Source organism: Prionailurus bengalensis, chromosome X (assembly GCF_016509475.1).
Source record: "Prionailurus bengalensis isolate Pbe53 chromosome X, Fcat_Pben_1.1_paternal_pri, whole genome shotgun sequence".
NCBI classification, from domain to species: Eukaryota; Metazoa; Chordata; class Mammalia; order Carnivora; family Felidae; genus Prionailurus; species Prionailurus bengalensis.
The window spans coordinates 90,899,934-90,920,465 of NC_057361.1; the positions used below are offsets into that span (position 1 = coordinate 90,899,934).

The 20,532-nt window shown below is 40.8% G+C and overlaps 1 protein-coding gene across 1 annotated transcript in view; it reads right to left on the minus strand.

Moving 5' to 3' along the window:
- Nucleotides 1–707: 707 nt before the first annotated feature.
- The window catches only part of AMMECR1 (AMMECR nuclear protein 1), a 111,605-nt gene continuing 91,780 nt past the window's right edge, over nt 708–20,532 (minus strand). The window contains exons 4-6 of the mRNA XM_043570999.1: nt 8,620–8,710; nt 7,060–7,156; nt 708–5,128 (exon numbers count right to left, since the gene is read on the minus strand). Coding sequence (XP_043426934.1) covers nt 5,014–5,128; nt 7,060–7,156; nt 8,620–8,710 — 303 coding nt within the window. The 3' untranslated portion in view covers nt 708–5,013. The remainder of the gene's footprint in view (nt 5,129–7,059; nt 7,157–8,619; nt 8,711–20,532) is intronic.

The following is a 20,532-nucleotide window of genomic DNA, read 5'->3' on the forward strand; positions in this document are numbered from 1 at the left end:
ACGCAGGCTCTCGTCTGGCCCTGGAAAGCCAGCAGCGCCTGTTGCCCTGTGCTCAAGGCGTTCTCCCCAAGCCCCGGGTGGGAGGAGAGCTCATACAACTCTGGAACCAGAAAAGTAACTGGTAATACGTTTGAACGTGTGGCAGGGCCTGGTGTGGATAGGAGTGTGGACGCTCTCTGAGGAGCCACATCTTGGGCATTTTTGAGATTCTGTCCCATACCGAGAACCTGGCAAACCTTGATGGCAGAAGAAAGGAAAGACTTTCCACCCCGTGAGATGGTTCCTCCCGCTGGGTAGCGCTGGTGTCGCTCCCTACCAGCTCATGAGGGGGAAACACCCATCGATAACACCGTGATCTGGAAGGAATTTGGAGCCGGCTTCATGCACATCTACACTACCACCGGAACTCAAGCCTGATGCTTGCCTCAGACCCGCGGCCGGGGCGGACTGTCCTATAAAGGCTGGACTCAGTCGCCAAGCCCGGATTCAGGGCTGGGCAAAAGGATGGCCCAGGCGGATCACGGGGTAGCTAGGGAGCAGCTGCGGGCAGCTGAGCTTTCCCGAGCGCGAGTTTGGAAAGACATCGGCATCAGGGCCGAAGTGTATGATTTCAAAGTCTTCCACAGTTTGCGTTTTAGTCAGAAGCCCCCACGAGACCAAGATCCTCATGATGAGGCAGGTTAAAGAAACAGACGACCGACGCTAACTCGGTTTTAACGTTTTATTGGGTAAATGATTTTAAAGATAGTAACAATAGTGTCAAAACTACTACAATATCTTTCCACAGCCATACCTTACAGACCCACGTAAACCTTCTCAAGTTTCCTTTCGCTCAGTTTTAATATTTTCAAGCTATACATGTCATATAAAATGCCCATTTCCAATAGTTTCTTCAAACTATTAAGCAATTAAATGTGGAGGGCACGAGGATCTAGTTTATACCTGGAGGGGTGTCAGGTGATCTGTGATGTCTCACGGTAATCCAAAACCAGGGGACTAGGAAAGAAGGAAAAGGAGCTACTCCAGGTAGCTTTTGCTTGTTACGAGTCTCACCACTGTATCACCAAGAACTCAGTATGCTGGTGACCAATTCAAAGTAATTTCGGGGAACATATAAAACACTAAAATAACTTAGAAACTAGATCCAAATATTTCAAAAGTAATCGACTTCGATATACAAAAACAGTCAGAGGTGGTTACAAAAGTTTATTTTCTCAGTGCGTCTATGTACCAGCGCAGTTACTGGGTCCAGAGCAAAATAAAAGGCTTCTTTTCTTCTGAAACAGTAATAAAAAACAAGGAAAACATATCTTTGTATATAAAGGATCGATGCTGGTCTTAAGAATAATGTAATCGGAAACCCTTAAATCGAGAGGCACACAATGGGTTTCTGCTTTTAAAAAATAAAAGGAAAGTCACCAGTTTATTTCAATGGAGGAGGTGCTCGCACCACTCAAATAAACTTAATTCCATTTAACATCACTAGCAAAAATCACTTAGAAACTGTACAAAAATAAAAAAGTGAACACATTTAATCCTGCAAGGTTTTTGTAAGGACTGGAAGGCAGGCTTTTAGAGCAGCATTTGGGCATGGCTGGGGGCTTCTTTGGTTTGATCTAACACACGTTAAGAGACGGAGCCCTATTCCAGATGACAGTTTCAAATTTCCTGCACATTTGAAGACATGAAAAGAGGCCAGTATACAAACTTCCGGTGTGCTGGGCGGTGGGACTGTGTGTGCTGCGCTGAAAATCTTACAACTGCTTTACAGGGGGTTGGCGGGGGGGGGGGGGGGGGGGGGGGGGAAGAGCGAGCCTTGCACTTCCTCCATCAAATACACCGACCTCTTGCGGCATGGGAGACTGAAGCGGGTAGTAGCACATTCTCGTGCAGTCAGAAGGCCACTTAATGGGGGGGAGGGGGCACAATTGTTCTTTTAGAATCTGGTACCTGGCTAACCTTGTTTAAGAACAAGAAAACCTTCCAGAAACGGAAGCCTTTTGCTACATACCAAAAAGTAAAACGCGTTACTGTTTTCCAAGAGGAAAAATACCCAGTTGCATTTAAAAACAAAAAACAGAAATGGAACTAATTAACATTTAAAAGGGGGGGCAGTGTAAACTTTGTGCTACTCAAATGAAGTTCAAGTATTACTTCCGAGCTGTTTAAAGATCGCTGACTTATACAATATTCTGGTGATAAGAGTGCAATTCACATTTGTGTTTCTGAACAAATAAACCACAACTGGCTAAAACAACCTGTGCAATCAGAATCTTCGTCTGAGTTAAAGACACATGCTACATATTTCAACATGTTCGAAGTGAATTCAAACCACATATTTGACAGCTTTGTAGTATACGACAGAGGTGAAAGGGTCTAGCGTTTGTTTCTTTGAAGCACACCATTACAGTTTGTATAACACCCTTTACAAAGCTACAAAGTCTTTTTAGTCAACGGCTAGAGACAAAAATGCACTGTGCATTAATTTGAAAACAAAAGGAGACAAAACTATCCTTTTCCCCCAAGCCATGGTGGGAAATATTGCTGACCTCGTCCTCTGAAGCCTGCAGGATGGTTATTTCTTCAGTATAACATTATTACACTGGTTTAAGAAAAATCTGTATAACATCTGCATATATCAAGAATTTTAAAAAATCTGATATGATTTTAGAGTCCGCATGACCAGTCACGTGACATGCTCAAGATTGATTAGCACCGTTAAATACATAAACACACATATGTGTGTATGTATGTGTAAGTATATGTATATACACACACACATATGTATGTCATAGATCTTTTCTTAAAAAAAAAAACAACACAACAACTTCTAACCATGAGCTCACCCAGGACGAGGAGCCTGCTGAATTGATGAGATGATGGATAGGATGGGTCAATATTGGTCTATTTTGTCTTTTCAGTTTGCTTGTTTTATTTACCCCCCCCCTTTTTTTTTTTTTGCAGCAGACAATAGCATTCAGCTTGTGCTCAGTTTCCCTATAAGGGCAAGAAATAAGTCTCTATTAGGTTGCCACTTGGTTTTACACTGAAAGACTAATCTGCTCCAAAATGCTCCCAAGTAGAAACGAAAGGATTCAAAATCCCTTTCAAAAGACCAACAGCTAGCTTTCTCTGACTAATCTCGATGCTCAGTGAAACCGGCTACCGAGATTGCATTTCAGGCAAACAATTGGCTTCTTAGTTAAGGCATCACAACTGAAAATGGTTATTTCAATAATGGGGGCTGTGGATGAAGGAATACCAACCAACTTCTAAGAATGCTCATCAAAAACTAAAGCAGTGTGCTTTGCCACAGCGGCAAGCAGAAGGGATTCAGGCAGTTCCCTTGCAAGCTAGAAAAGGGTTTTTGATTTTTGAACTAGCAGTCTGTCGCTTGTCACCTAAGGTCTGCCATTTTGATATCCAGTGACATCTTGTAGTTTTGGACTATATATTCTGCACCATACTTCTATTCCTCATTTGACATATAGTTTCCTGTTTGAAAAAAAAAATTACACACCCACCCACACACATGCGTGGGCACGCACACACACACACACACACACGAAGGTAATCTTTCTCCAGAATCATCTGTCATTTTTCCTGGGGATGTCCACATGGACTTCCTACTGATGGTAGGAAGTTCTCTTTGAATGCACCAGGGGAAGAAGACCAGCCTGGCCAACGGGCTGGGCTCTGAGGACTATATCATCTCTAAATGCCATTTTTATAGGTGTGACATAACATCTTACCAACACAGTCAAGGTGTTTCTATCAGAAGTATGTAGTGCAGAAAGACTCCAGTATTGTCCCCAGGACAAACATAATCTGAAATCATGGCAATATATGAACTTTTGTTTCACTAGATTCTCTTTACTATTTTCTTTAAATAGTAGCTAGAATTGCCTCTGGCCAATCATGACTTCTTGAAACCTAAAGCTAACGAATTTAAATTAATATATCATAGACAAATGTCTCTTTTTGGTTAATTGCTCAAAATAAATTTTTTTCACCTTAAAAAAATACTTAAGAGTAAGGAATTTGTCTCATCTGCTGTTTCACATATAGAAACAATAAAATTTTATAAGAATATTTCTCTAAATTGCCTTCCCCCCTGCCCCAACTTCTCTCCTTTCCATTTAAGTAAATTCTTCTCAAAGGCACTAAATTCTGTATCTGCTCTCTTCCTGATATTTGTTGCTCTTCAAAATGATTTTTGTAGCATATTTGAAAGGCCGCTTGCACTTTCTTAAAACAGTGTTGTAGTTTTGTTTGCAAGTTGATTTTATAAAGTGATGAGGCCATCTCTTCTATGATAACCAGCAAAATAGGCATAAATGGTTTCTCACTCTCTGTGACAAGCCCTATCATGGACTTTTGAATGTTCTATACTAGAACTAAAGTTCATATATTTCAACCATGGGAAAAACACACACCTAAGGAGTGAAGATCCACACACTAAGCTCTCATAGCAAAATGAATTTTAGGCAAATTCCAGAGTCCTATACAAATACCTGAATTTGATATGAATTGCTCCCAAACTCAGCTATCAAAAATTATCTATCTCACTGAAGAAAACTAAAGAAAAATCTAAATAAAATCCTTAAAAACTGCACAATTTCTTCCATCCACAGTTGAAAGAAGGAGGGAAGAGAAGACAGAAGGGAGGAAGGAGAGACGACAGGGAGGAAGGTAAGAAGGACAGAAAGAAACCTGATTGAGAGAGCAAAGCAAAATCCTACGCAATATTGCGAGGAAAGAAAACCCCAGAAGTTATATATGCTGCAAAAAAAAAAATCAATGACCTAAAATAATAAAACAGAATCTTAACAAATGCCATTTTCCTACCCGTTACCATGATGATCTTAACAGACGATGTCCAAGCTTCATCATGGCAACGGAAACTATCATCATAAAATGGTACAGTAAAAGAGATAGCTAGACCAAGAAGGGGTAGGGTCTCCTGGGAAGAGGTCTGCAGAGAGGCCCAGTGACTGGTTGTGCGGCTCAGTGTCAGGAATAATGGTTGTATGGCGGAAGGGGATGCCCAATGCCATTTTGGAAATGATGATGCTGGCGGTGAGCAAGGTATTCAGCATAGCTCAGGGTCATCTTTTCACTACGGTACCTGAAAAAAGTCAGGGAAGAGACAAAGTTAACATCAAGAAACAGATGACATACTGAACTCAGAGCTAGGATGGACCTCAGAGATAACCTTACACAACAGGAAAAACAGAGGTCCAGAGACAAGCAAGTGACTCGCCCAATGTCACACAACTAAGTAGCAAGGCTGAGGTCAGAACCCAGGAATCCAAAGTCTGACTGCAGCGCTCTTTTCTACTCTACCCCTCCTTGTTTGAACTGCTCCTGCTTGACCTCTCCAGTATGATACCACCCACCGCTCCCTTTCTGAAGCTCTCCCATGTCACGGGTTCTACAATAACGCACTTCCCTGGTTCTCCACCGCCCCAGCCCCCTGTCTCGCAGACTGCTCCTTATCTCTCTATTCCTCCTGCTCCTTCCTGCCTTGTCGGACTTTGCTGTGTTTCTGCCTTCGGCTCTTTTGACCCCATGCTCTGTGCCCCCTCCGTGAGCCCTACCTTTACAACTTCAACCATGACCTCTTGACAGATGATCCCAAGTCACCATCGCTGGCCATGACTTCTGCACGTGTACATTTTCGGTGACATACCGGATGTTTCTACACAGACACCCCAGGAGGCGCTTTAACTCCAGAATCAGTGCCAAAACGGGGCTCTCCTCCTGTGGTCCCTCCCTGGGTCAAAGGGATTGCCTCGGTCCTTCTTTTCTACATAAAGCCTTGACTTGTTCCTGTTCCTTACTTCTGAATGATAGTTACTAAGTCCTGTCATTTCTTGCACGGTGTTTTCTCACCTGTTTCCTCCTTTCTTCTCATCCTCCCACCACAGCTCTTAGTAACGCTCCCATTTCACCTCCTTTGGATTGCTCCCACAGCTTCTTGGGTAGCAGTAACGCCTCCTAATTTTCCTGTTGCCTATTCCAGTCTTACACCTTCGCAAATCCACGTGCTTAAAACCCTTCAATGGCTACTAACTGCCTGTAGAATCAGGTCTCAATTTCTTCATCTGGAACTCAAGACCCTCCGTCACATGACCCAACCCACCTTCTCGGCCGTGTTTTGCTCTAATGACCACCTCCTTACAGATCTATTTGAAAGACCAGCCGCATCTTACTGTTGAACATTCCTCAGAACTTGCCTCGACTCACTAAATTAATCCCTCCCCTTGTCCCTCAAAGAGTCTACCCATTCTTCAAGCCCAGCCTCAAAACTATATCCCTCCTGGAATATTCCTCCTTCCCTACTGTATGATCTCATACCACCCATCACATTCTGCCTTATATTAATAATTATTCTTGTGCATGCCCTTCTATTCTCCTAGGCTGAACCCGGGGAAGGCAGAGAGGAAGGCATTTTCAAATCTGTAACTCCTCAGAGCTGAGAAAAGTCCGTTTTTAGACTACAGGCATTCAGTGTGGTTTTACAGAATTGAAACAAATGGAAACAGCAATCCATTTTCCTAAAATGTTGGGTATTTAAAAAAAAAAGTATCCCTATAATCCCACGTAGAAATGTATTTGGCATTTGTAAGTCTAGCTCAACTGTGATTTCTAGTAAGCTTTCACGGTAGACTTCTATCGCTGCCCACATCCTAAGGTTAAATTCAAATTTGAGGACTGCTTAGCAGAATCCAGGGCTTCTGCTAAGCCATTCAAAAGCTAGCCAATCGCTAATTCAGGTGACTTTCATCTATAATGTAGTTGAAAAGGGCTCAGAGGGCTTGCTCGTGTAAAGCCAGAGTAATCGCAGAGAGCTAGAGATGGGAAGGATGGGTTCGTACATCATACAGGCCCTACTGCCCACCAGAGTTCACTGTATCCACCCTCAGTCCGGCCCTGCCATTCATTTCCATTCTGTTTCAGAAAAGAGAAGTAAGAGAGACCAAAGAAATCAAAGGATTATAGACATACGCATCAAAATGTCCTGGTTAGCCTTGTGCTAGAAAATGCCTTCTGTACCTGGTCAGTTTTATGGTTTTCCTGAATTCATTAGTAATCGGAGCTTTGTAGCCTCCTTTCCTCAGCAAGGAGTCTATGGTCTGAATATGGTCCCATCCTGTGGAGAGCAGACCAGATAAAATACCAGTCAAACACATGCAACAAGGACTTTCGGTTAAATACAAAACGATTTTGTAGACGGCAGCTATCAGTGTCACCAAATGCCATCATGTCCTTTGGTCCTAAAAACAATCACACAGAAGGGCTACGGTCTCCTCCTGTACGGAAGCACATCTACCATCACACACCTTAAATTCTAGCCACCCATGATGGCCAACAACATTAGTTTGTTTGTTTTTTTTTAATCTCAACCACAAAGACCAGAAATCTAAGAGGCTGGCCGTAACTGCTCAGTCATGTCTAGGTAGCAAACCACGGACACCGTACTCCCCTCTAACAGTGACACCTCTAAAAGGGAGGGAAAGGCCTAAATGTCATTCTGCCAAGTCAGCAGTAATTCAGACTCCCACACTAACTCATGGTAATTATTGTTCTTAATGGTATCTTCTGTGGTCAGTCAAGTGTTATTTGTGTGAAGTATTCAGAGGCATTTTTATTGGTTCTGACATGGGATGGTATACTAATATCCGAGGCCCTCTCTCTTCTGTAAGCTTTACGAAGCCAACAGAACTACAGGATTAAGACATTTTCGACAGCAACCCAAATAAATCTTCAGATAGCTGTCTTCAAATCTAACTCTCCTGTCTGGGGGATGGGGGGGCAAAGAGGGGGGAAATCTAATGATATTAGACTTTACTGTGATGTATCTCACATTTATATGAAACAAACGTGAGAAAACCAAATGACAGATGCTTTCTGATGAGAAAAATAAGCTCCATAAGATAAAGAAATATTCATTCCAACTAACATGAGATTGGAATTCAGTAGTGGCTAGAAAGGACCAGATACTACAGAGTGAAGACTTATTTTGTGTTACAGTGGTGGTTCATAAAGGTTTGTGCTACATCTGCAAAAACAAAAAAACTTTTGATTAGGAAGCGCAGAGCAGGCATATCAGACACTAATACTTCATTTAATCTCAGTGTTCCAGATCTTAATGGGAAACCTACAATGCTAATAGTAGCAAATGAGTAACAGGCAACCACCTAAGAATGAAACATTTGATACTGACAATGAACTGAGTGGCTGGCTGGCTGACTGTCAAACAAAAGGCTTGTTTGTGCCAAAAGGCTATACAGCACAATGGAATATGGGAATATGGCACTTCAAATTCGTAGCAAGCCATCGCCTAAGAATAAAATCCAAAGTTTACAAATCTTTGCTTTTGTGAAAGTACACTGTTGTGTGTTTTTGCTATCAAACTTTAGTGCAGGGACTCGACTCCTGTGTGAGGAATTCACCAATTTCATACAGACATTGCAGTGGCAGTGATGGAAGAATCACTTCTTATGATTTGATACTGATCAATTATCAGACATAACTGCAAGGTCAGATATCGCATTGCAATTTGTATATGTGTTCAAATTCTTCACCAGATCATACGAAATAAAGTACAATGACCTTGCTCCTTTGCAACCTCCGGTAGGTAGGTGGCGGTGCGTTTTGATCCTTTTTCATTGATGAATTCTATTCTAATGCCATGTACACCCACCTGAAAGAAATTGGCAGTTTTATTAGTACAGTCTTCTTCATAGAAACAGAAAGAAAAAGTTATAATTTAACTCTCAAGAGAATGCAATCTTCCTTTCCCCTTGTTTTTAAAAGGGCCTATCATTTTTCTCTTTCCAAAGCAGCCCTGACTTTGGGTGTGAGGGCTGTTATGATGGCCACAGAGACAGAAAACATTAATTTACGTGTGCCCAACATGTGTTGGGCTATGCTACTCTGTTTGGAACCGGAACACCCATTCTGGGGCTTGTATGTAGAATGAGACAGCAGATGGCAAGAATCCTGCCCCTGCTCCCAAACTGTGGCTCATGACAGTAAGGAACTAGACCAAGGAAGCTGACTCCCAAGAGACAGCAGATACACATCCTCTTTTCAGGTACAGTCGCCACTTCAGATTCAGTTCTGAAACTCGTGGGGTTGCTGACTCCCTTCCCAAACTGTTGAGTCTTTTTAAAACCTTGAGTTGTATGTAGATGAGCAAACCCAGGTAAGAGTGAAAAAAGTCAACCACCACCAGATCCGACATCATCACCCCATTCCATATGATATCTCTAAGATATATGTCATGGCTTACGGTGGGCCTGTGGCAAACCCTCACTGTCTGTCTACATCATTACCCTTACACGCTACTGCTAAATTTATGAGTGATAGGGATTTCAAATCGCTTTGGGGCAGGGCATTTTTGCAGTTTCTTATCTATTAACACAGAGACCACTATAACTAACTCTATGTGAAGCATGCAGACTTTTGGCGATGCCTTAAGAAGAGGGGGTTCTCTGAGTGTGGGCAATTTCTGGCTAATGTTTTAAGAAAGTAATATACTTTTTCTCTGATTAGCATCTCGTCAGAAGGAATCTGTCTTTCCCTCTCATATCCTGCAGACTGGTATACAGAACTGAGGATCACGGGCGTTTCTTCTTTGTAAATGCTGATAGTAAAAATGAAATTTCAAAAGTATAACAACTCCAGTCCATTCTCCCAAACCTACAGTCACTTTAGATCAACGGTCCCCCAGGGGAGTGTAAGGTCACCCGAAGGACTGGAGGGAGGATATAAGACCAGGAAAACATTTTTATCCAGTAAAGAGGATTCTTTTCAGAGCAGGTGAGTGAAGTCATAGACCTGGACTCTTTCCATCTATATGCATGTTGAGGTCTAGAAGAAGAGCAGGAGTCCCCGAAAACCTCTTTTGCTTGTTCTGCCCTTAGCCTGAAGTTTCCCAGTTTCTCAGGGAAGCAGAAGTCCTCTGAAAAAATCCATTTTGTCCTTTCCCCGGGGCCTCTTCACACATCCATATATTACAATCTGCCAGATCTTCTGAGAAGTTTGTTTTATGAAAGGCTATCTGTGTGGCGATTTCTTCTATTTAATATCAGTGTTCTTATGAATCTCCTTCTGCTGAAAATGCACTCAGGGCAGCTGTTTAGAAACTAACACAATAAGGCCTCCCATAACCTGTGGGAAATGACTGTGGACAGCTGAGAAGAAATATGAGGCTTAGCTATCAGGCATTTCCAGGATAAAGGACATCTACTAATCTCCCCAGTGTCTGACACGGTACTGACACAATGACAAATTTGCAACAGTTTCTGTATACGGACTTTCTGATCTGTGACTTTGAAGTCTCTTTCCTTCAACAAGATCGGCTCCGTCGTAACTTGTTTTTAAAAATATACAGCAGAAATAGTTTGTGCTCCCGTCCTTCACTGCAGTGAATCTTTGACTCAATTTATCAAAAATCTGTCATGTTAAAATGGGAAAGAATTTTGGTGTTTATTAAGGTGTCTAACCAAAACTGTGAGAGGAAGAAGAAGGTTTCGCTATTTGTGAGATGAGAGTGTTACACAAAATCAGGGGTATTTAACTGGTATGGGGCGGGGGGAATGGGAGCCGTGAAGTTTATCAGAATCTCGGAAGGTTTCATGCTTCAGCAAGTATAGTTTGGAAAAAGAACAACTCTGCAGGTGATTTTTATTCTAGGTTAACTAGAAAGCCTCTAATAATCGGTTTAGCTCTGACAGATTGTGGCTGGGTATTGAAAAAAAAAGTGATTTAGGCAAATTGGAGGTGATTTAGACACTTAAATCCTTTCTTCACAGGAGTGCATTGTGTTTTTTAACAAAAATTTCAGAGAGTTTTAAGCCTAGTAATTTAACAATTAAAGGTGATTACGACCAGCTGCATGGTGTATGAACGGTATCTCACTAAAGCTTATATATGTATGTGTGTAGATACATTTACAGATATATATTTACATATATATATATATATATATATATGACTATGTAAGTAGAAAGAAAGAGGTGAGAGGTTAAGACTGAATTGGAAAGACATGCTGACCAAGATAAAAACGACTCGTTTACTTCTGTATTTTCAGAAGGGCCCACCATTGAACTTAATGTGACCAAAAAAATAATCAAACTTCTCCCATTTAGAATTAGTACCACATTTACAATTTTTAGTTCTTTTCTATGTTCCTAGGATTCTGAACAGTTGAAAGTATCTGTAAATTGAAATGTAAGTATGGTGATTTTAAAGTGAACCTTTTGTGAGAAGTAACTTATTTCATAGGTAAAAAAAAAAAATACTCCAGAGTGACAGAAATCCAAAACCACAGTGACTCATTTCTTCAACCGTTGGAATCCAGGAGAATGGCAATAATGTTCTGACCAGAATCAAAGCATAATAGCTTTTTGTCACCTGTTGAGCAACAGCATTTTCCTTTACTCCCAGAACCACAGACGCCACCAAAGAGTCATACTGCGCAATCAAAACCGGGGAGTGGAACATGGCCTGCTGTGGAGAATGACCGAATGTGGCCAACCCGTGGAAATCAGTGGCTTTGCAAATTAATTCCTTTCGACTGCAATGAGCGTGAAAACTAATCCCGTATTGTTTTGAGGGAGGAATGTGTCACCAGCTACGACTCCAAAATGCAACCCTCATATCGTAATAATCAAACATGATATTCGTATGATAATCGAATCCTCTGTTAGACTGGAGAATCCTTCAGCCTAGCTGCATCCCCAGAGACAAAGGCTATAGTGGCAATGATCAGCTAGAGAAGAGATCAGCTCACCAGGGTACTGAGATTCCCTACACCAAACTAAAACTCTACCTCAGCATTGTAGTTAACCTTCTGTTTCAGGGATGAATAAGGAGGTAGCACCGGGGAAACCTTATGTCACCCCTAGTACCCCTAACATACACCCAACTGCCACTGCCCGAAGTACAGCCAGGTGCACAAAAACTGGGGACTTGCAAATCGAGCCTTATGGGAGTCAAATGTTATTAGAAGGCTTGAGAAAAAAAATGCTTTCAAGGTCCATCAGCTGTGATAATGTCCTTTTAATCAAGACTGTACTTTTGCTAAGCAAAGCTATAAATCAATTCGAATGGTAGTAAATGAAATGTAGGACTTATAGATAAGAGGATATGGAATTAAACAGAGACATATCTGTGTGTGCCGAGAGGAACATTAAGGCCAGTTCAACAGACTCCTATTGCATGCTAAAAAGAAAGTCCTATTTGTTCGGAACCGTTCCATAGCAAGTGACTTTTATTAATGCCATTATACAATCTTTCGTTTCTAACATCGCCCAGAAAGATTAAATATCAAGATTAATGTTGAGACCCTAAAATGTATCTTGATTAGTCTAGAGCTGATTATTCACCTGGCCCCGTCCTCCTTCCTCCTTTGTCCATGCCGCTATTTGTTCACTCCTCTGTCAGAGAGCATGTGGGCCCAGAGAGAGAGATACATGCAAATTAATCAATTTTGCTATGTAGCAAAAGGTTTCATAGGAGAAGAGATTATAAATAATGGCTAAAATGAAGCTTCTAGACTGTCTGCAGCTTTCATTTATCCTTGTTATCTGGTCCCTTGTTAGAAATGTGGCTTCATTTAAAACTATTATCCTCTAATGCAGCGACTCTCAACACAGGAGCATTTAAAAAGTGCCCCCTCCTACCCCATTATGACACATGTCCATATTTTGCTCCTCACAACTGCACAAAGTTCGATACACTTTAGTCTGTCTGTAAGGCAAGTGTAATCCACCAGCAGCACTACCAAAGGGCCTCACTTGTACTCGCGAGGCTGATCAGCAAGCCAACAATCTGGATATGCTAAACCATAAGAAGGAGTCATCTGGCTAAAAGCATCAGTGAGCATAAAACGTGCTCTGGCTAAATCAGGTAGGCTCCATGCAAGCCGGGGATCATTTGGATCCACAATTACCTCCACAGTCCTGACCCTCAAAGCGAAATCTGCCCCTGAACACATCCTGGCCAATAAAACCAATCACCTCCTCAGGTTCATCCTGCCTTAGCAAATGCCACAGTTAGCCCCAAATGTTGGGTCTTAGTGACCAAATGTTGGGTTTCCTTATAACGCTATGGCCCTAACTTAGTCCACTGATTTTCAGTGCATTCACTTGAATTAAAAAAAAAAAAATATATATATATATATGTTTATTTATGTGTATATATTTAAAAATATATATGTATATGTGGGTATGTATATATGTTTATATACATATATACATAACATGTGGGTATATATATGTGTGTGTGTGTGTGTGCGCATGTATGTGTGTGTGCATAGATATATAGATAGATATTCAGGAAGTCAAGGAATTGAAAGTGCTTTGACCATATCTTTGTTCCTGATATCATTTGGCAAAATATGCTTTGCAATTAACAAAACAGCCAGTCACTGGTCATTCACATAAGACTGACCTGCCAGGCTCAATATGCCAGTTCCATTGAACTGAATAAAAGGACTCTGTTCCTAATGAGAGAAGCTCAGGATATTTGGCACACCCTCTAACCTTTAGAGGCTGGCATCATAGGAGACACACATGCTCTTTCACAAAACAGCCCATGGTACCACGGACAGAAACAAGCACTGCATTGGACAGCCCATGGGTCTGACCCAGAGTCTCGAGTTTCTTATATTCTTGGGAGAAAAAAGCCATATGCGGTATTTCTCCTAAAAGCCCCCAAACCACAATGCCACACATTCCACTCTTTCCCTCATAGCCCTACAGAGGCTTCTGGACGCCTCCAGCTCAGCCTTCTGAAGACAGTGACTCTTCCTTCTCCCAGTGAAAACAAATTCACTGTAAAAAAGGAAAATATTCCATTATTCTTGGTCCTACTTTATGTGTATCATCTTGAATAATTCTCACTGGGGCAGGAAAAATTAAGATTTTAATCATAAAGGCTGATGATGATTTGTACAAATCCTAATGAATCACTTTCCTCAATCCTGATCCTAAAAACAACAAAAAAAGTAGATGACATATTATCCAGATCTGCGCATCAAATCCTCAGAGTTGTGAATCTGCACTACTTCAATCCACCCACCAATTTCAGAAGTACGTCTAAAATTTGGAAGGTGCCCATCTGATTAATAATGAACGCTTAAAAATTGTTAGCAATTAACACTTCAGAGTCTGGCCATATCATACATCTTAAAAATAGCATTGTTGCAAATCATTTTTTTAACTCAGTTTTACTTCTGTAAACCTCAACAATCATAAACATGGACTTGTTTTTCCTGTTTATAAAAAGAGTACACACATATTACCGGGGAGGGGGGGAAATCTCTTTAGAAAGGTACAAAAGAGAAAATAAAGATGTTCTGCAATCCTAGGACCACCTAGGAACAACTCTTGCCTTAGTGACTTGAAAAATAATGTCCTGGGGTGCCTGGGTGGCTCAGTCAGTTAAGCATCCGACTTCAGCTCAGGTCATGATCTCACGGTTTGTGAGTTCGAGCCCCGCGTTGGGCTCTGTGCTGACACCTGGGAGCCAGGAGCTTGCTTCAGATTCTGTGTCTCCTTCTCTCTCTGCCCCTCCCCTGCTCCCTCTCTCTCTCTCTCTCTCTCTCTCTCTGTGTCTCTCTCAGAAATAAACATCAAAAGAATTTTAAAAAAGAAAGAAAAATAATGTTCTGAAGCAACTAAGACAACATCATGGACTAACCTGTCAGGCCGTTTTTTATTTTATTTTTTATATTTTTTAATTTACATCCAAGTTAGTTAGCATATGGTGCAACAATGATTTCAGGAGTAGATTCCTTAGTGCCCCTTACCCATTTAGCCCATCCCCCCTCCCACAACCCCTCCAGCAACCCTCTATTTGTCTCTTATGTTTTGTTCCCCTCCCTGTTTTTATATTATTTTTGCTTCCCTTCCCATATGTTCTTCTGTTCTGTGTCTTAAAGTCCTCATATGAGTGAAATCATATGATATTTGTCTTTCTCAGACTGAATAATTTCGCTTAGCATAATACCCTCTAGTTCCATCCACGTACTTGCAAATGGCAAGATTTCATTCTTTTTGATTGCTGAGTGATATTCCATTGGATATGTATACTAGCCTGTTAGACCGTTTTTAATCCATCAGTTGACCCATGTCTATAGCTGCCCTTGTTTTCAAATCTCCTTTAAGTGAGATGCTTTTAGAAATGGAAGAAATACTAGAAAAGTTGGTCAAAAAGGATAACCGATTGCAAAGCTATCATTCGGGCACAAGTAACCTTTTAATATATTCTACCCTGAAAACTCTGCTTTGTCATCAACCTCACCTGAAGTTATTTTTTTTTTACTGTTATTTTGTGAAAGCAACCACAAAGGTCTCCTTGACCAAAATGCATATGTACTGCTCGTTTCTAAAATCCCTGCAAATTAGTCACCTGTAGATTTAGAAATTAGTTCAGTCTCCATGGACTGATTCTTGGCTTTTGCAGAGCTTACCAAAGGACCAATTAGTGCCAATTTTGATTCCTGTAGGAGCCTCGGACATCTTGTCTATTAGGAATGCAAGCCTGCCAATTTATTTCACAAAAGCCACTGAAAAATCTGATAACATTTATTTTAACTAATAACAGACACACAGCTCTAAAATACCTGAGCTAGCTAATAATCACCCCCATGAACTTTTAAAGAATTAGCTAAGATTTTAAATAAAGCATGGCTAATGAGGAGGTGCTTTGAAAAGCTGTGAAGCCAAACATGTTTATAGATCATGTGCAATGAAAGAAACTGTTCTTAAGGTTTTGCAGACATGCAGTGACAGCTCAGTGTACAAGTAAGGAAAAAAAAAACAATTCTCTGTAATGATTAATTATAATAAGCATTCCTTAAAAAATGAACATCCTGAAGCTTTCCAAGGAAAGTTCAGGCAACACAGGTGACCTTTAAATAAAAAGCCTGCTTTTCATCAAAAGTTAGAAAAATGCATTCCTACCATTTTTTTTTTTTTTTAAATTTTTTTTTTTCAACGTTTATTTATTTTTGGGACAGAGAGAGACAGAGCATGAACGGGGGAGGGGCAGAGAGAGAGGGAGACACAGAATCGGAAACAGGCTCCAGGCTCTGAGCCATCAGCCCAGAGCCCGACGCGGGGCTCGAACTCACGGGCCGCGAGATCGTGACCTGGCCGAAGTCGGACGCTTAACCGACTGCGCCACCCAGGCGCCCCGCATTCCTACCATTTTTAAGGGGATGAGGAAGGGAGTGAATTTACAGGCAAAGAGAACTCAAGTCAAGAAATTTTCTTAAAATCCAGACATGTGAATCAGTGTGCTTTTCAAAGGCTGTGGAAGAAAAACACCTCTTGGCAAAGACTTAATATGAAATAATGTTGTTTGCCTGATAAGAGACAGAAAAATCTTATACAGGTTAGAACTGTACATGGAGTATGGGACTCGATACAGTTTTACTCAGGCTACAAAAGAGATTTGTTCCTAAAAGGTTACATATGTGTTGAATTTATGTAAATGGATTAATCTTGAAGTCACCAGGAAGGCCTTAAAGAAACTCTATAGTGAGTCCTTCTGCAAAGCAAAATATCTTTGTCAAGCGAACAGTCACTCCCTAATATATTTACCTCATTTAGATTTATAAATGTAATGTTGACTTAAAACAGGGGATGATGCAGTAATAAAATGTAGCACTAGCTGTTTAGAATAGTATTCTTCTGAAAGAGAAATCTTTGGTGGAAAGGAAATCTAGAATGTACAGCTTCAAAAACTGGACTGTTGTTCACCTTTGTTGCCACCCTCCCATTTTAAAAGGTAGGGCGGGGCGCCTGGGTGGCGCAGTCGGTTAAGCATCCGACTTCAGCCAGGTCACGATCTCGCGGTCCGTGAGTTCGAGCCCCGCGTCAGGCTCTGGGCTGATGGCTCGGAGCCTGGAGCCTGTTTCCGATTCTGTGTCTCCCTCTCTCTCTGCCCCTCCCCCGTTCATGCTCTGTCTCTCTCTGTCCCAAAAATAAATAAAAGTTGAAAAAAAAAATTTTAAAAGGTAGGGCTCTGTTATGACTTCTAAAGGGTTAGTGGTGATTCATTCTCTGGTAGTAAAATCAAACAGAAGCCATTTTGAAAAGGGGGGTGGTCACAGCATCAAACGGAGGTCAGCCTCCGGAGAGACCTTAGGTATTATTTAGTCCAACTTTTCTAGCATCCTGGTGAGGAAACAGAGATCCAGGGAGGAGCAGACTATAATGCAACTACTAGGAGGGAAAAGGCTGGAAGGGTCTGTGGCTTTGGGGGAAGAAGCAGGAAAATGACCCCCCCCCAGCCAACACGCTGGGAGAAAAGCAGGAAGCAAGTGGAGGAGGCCTGACGACAGACCACACTGTGCACGCCCATTTCACCAACGGTACCAATAGCTACAGGAAATTTCCATGCATCAAATCACCTTCTAGAAGTTACTTTACTTTGTTTGGCTTGCTTCCCCACTAGATTTCTAATACACAGAAGTGCTGATTCACAGCAAATGCTTTACTAGATGGCCAGGAAGCTTGAAGCACTCCCTTCCCAATGTTCCACGGCACTTGAAAATAATGTTTCAAGTACAGCATCAGGACAAAGACTAAATTATTGTAACAATAGTGGCACATCTTATACAAAAATCTCAATGTCCCTGAGAAATACAAAGCATATATATATAATATATATATATAATATATATAATATATTTATATATAATATATATAATATATAAATAATATATATAATATATATATAATATATATATATTATATATATATATATGTAGAAGCAAAGCATGGTTATATCATAGTTAGGGAAAAATAATGAGGGGGAGGTAAAGAGAACATATCCAACGAGAAGCCGTTTCATTTCAACGTGAGTCATGCGAAACATCTGTGTCTGAATGGGAACTGTTTTCAGCAGTACATTGAGAGGAGCTAGAAAAATGTAAACCTTTAAGGGGGGGAAGGGAGGGTGAGAAGGAGATCGTGACCTTCTAAAATATATGAGAGATAATGACGATAGCCAATTTACTCATCTGTTTACGCCTGTGAAGGTGATTACAAAAGCACGATGTTATTAACTGCAAACAAACACGTCAGAAATGGAGCTGTGATCGCTCAGAAGGTGTGCTTTTTAAAGTGAAGTACACCACTCTGAGTACCGGGAGTCTCACTCTGAGTACCAGGACTCTAACAAGCTCACCCACAATGACAGATGTTTTGGTACTTTAGGGACAGAGCGAGACTAGGGGCTTGGGGTCTAGCTCTGTACTCTGAGGATAGGTTTTTGGTATCAGACTAGAATCATGCTGGCCAGCCCCACACAGCACGGGTTGATTTCATGTAAGTGCTGGGTGCTAAAAAGGAACAGTCCACGATCCAAGTGACAGCGGTATACAGAGCTGAGGTATCAGTGATCCAGGGAGCTAGATATAACAAAAAGCGCCTTATGGTTTGTGAAAACGTTACTAATCTATTGAAATATGACCTAACGGTCTACTTTAGAATTCTTCCTCATGCCTTCAAAATGGAAGCACAGAAATAAAGGATGCTTGACTATAATCTAGAAAATACTTTGTCTTTTGTCAGCAAACTGCTACATGAGCTCCTGCAAGATCACTGGTTATATACCGGCTATACAAGTTCTCCTACAAGCAAAAAAGCTTACTCATTTATATCATCTTGAAAATGACACACTTAGAGTCACCCCTTAGGTCAGACTGCAGCTGTTGTAATGTCATTGGTTTGATATCCTTTCAGATCTTGAAAAACAAACATGGCTCCCAAATGGTATAACTATACATGTTCTAGCCTGTATATTATTTTCAAGGACTCCAACATACTGCCTGAGCGTTTCTTTCTTTCTGAAGTACCATGTCTGCCCATCATCCTGTCATTCAGAATTAAGAGAATCCTGTCAACTGAAGAACACAGAACAATGGTAATAAGTTTTTGTGTTCAAACACCAGGCAGATCACTTCAGATTTCACCCTAGGGGAGCAATTTTCCTCATTTAACAGCCATTTTCGCCTCACAGATAGATATTTCAATTTATCAGTTAATGAATTTTTCCCCCATATCATTTACTCTTCATCCTTCTCATACATACCTACCAGGGCAATAAGTACACCACAATGGGGACAAGAATGAGCATTTCTCAGAAGGGTGGGGCCAGAGTTCCAATTTGTCTTTATGGTCTTTGAGGATGGTTTTGTTGGTTTTTAAATCACTACACAGATTCCTTGACAGGCCACCTACAGACACTCATTTTACATGTTATGATTATTATTTGAGGATATAGAACATGGAAGCATCACCGATCATTCTGTCAATTCAACACTGACTCGAAGTTAATTACATCTACTTGTGAAACCATTTATCAAATGTCCCTCACAGTATCAAAGAGAAGCATTCTAGCCTCTAAAACCACGTCCGATTGATGTAAATCCCACCTTCTTATTAACTTCCATTATAAAACTAGAGACATGTAACCAAAAGAGAGGTCCCAAACAGGCTCAGTTAAAAACCACGGATGAAGAAAAAGAGGAGGGCAGTAGCTGGCTCTGTGGTAGCTCACTTGTTTCCTCATCATTTGAAAATTAGGTGGCTATTACCACCGGTCACGTCCCTCGTCTTCATGACCACAGGGGTGTCTCTCTTGTTACTGAAGTTACTCACCTCTATGCTTTGGGACCTCTAGACTTAGCCCTCTTCCGGCTTTGATCTGGGCATTTGCGCCCCTTTAATTAGGAATTCGATTGCAGTAACACGCTTCACCGGTGGGGGTCAACTCTCCAACTGCCCTTCTACCAGAAAAGCCCTATGTTAGAGGCTTCTGCTTATATAAAACATACTCGTTACTGATCTTTGACTTAAAAGTTCTCTATTAAAATTCTGTAATCATCTCCTGTTTCCCCCTGTGGCATAAACATATGCAGCTCTTTGCAGTTCAGGTTAAATTTAGATACTTATGGTGAATACGAGATTTCATTCTTGGAAGAAAAGGGATACCTATTTGACAGTGGGAAATTTCTCCAAGTGAAACGTATGCTTTCATAATATAGACTGACCCCCTTGTAAAGGAAATTTGCAATACAAGTAATTAACTTATATATAAAGATAAACCATAAACAAAGGCTTTCCCACAATCCTTTTTAATAATGACTGTATATTCGATATGGCCTCAATTACATGAATATGCACATTTATTGATACAAAGACACAGAAAAATAATTTAAAGAAATATTCCAAAATGTTAACAGTAGTTATCTCAGAACGGCGTAATTACAAATGGCTTGCCTTTCTTTATAATTTTGGAATTTCCAAAGTTTTCTTGTTCAATAAATTAGAATCACTGTACTATTATGGACAATAGGTTTAAATGTGTATGTGCATAGGCATATATGCCTTTTTATTCTGGTAAAATACACATAATATGAAATTTACCATTTTCACCCTTCTTAAGTGTACAATTCAGTGGCACCAAGTACATTAACAATGTTGTACAGCATCCAGTTCC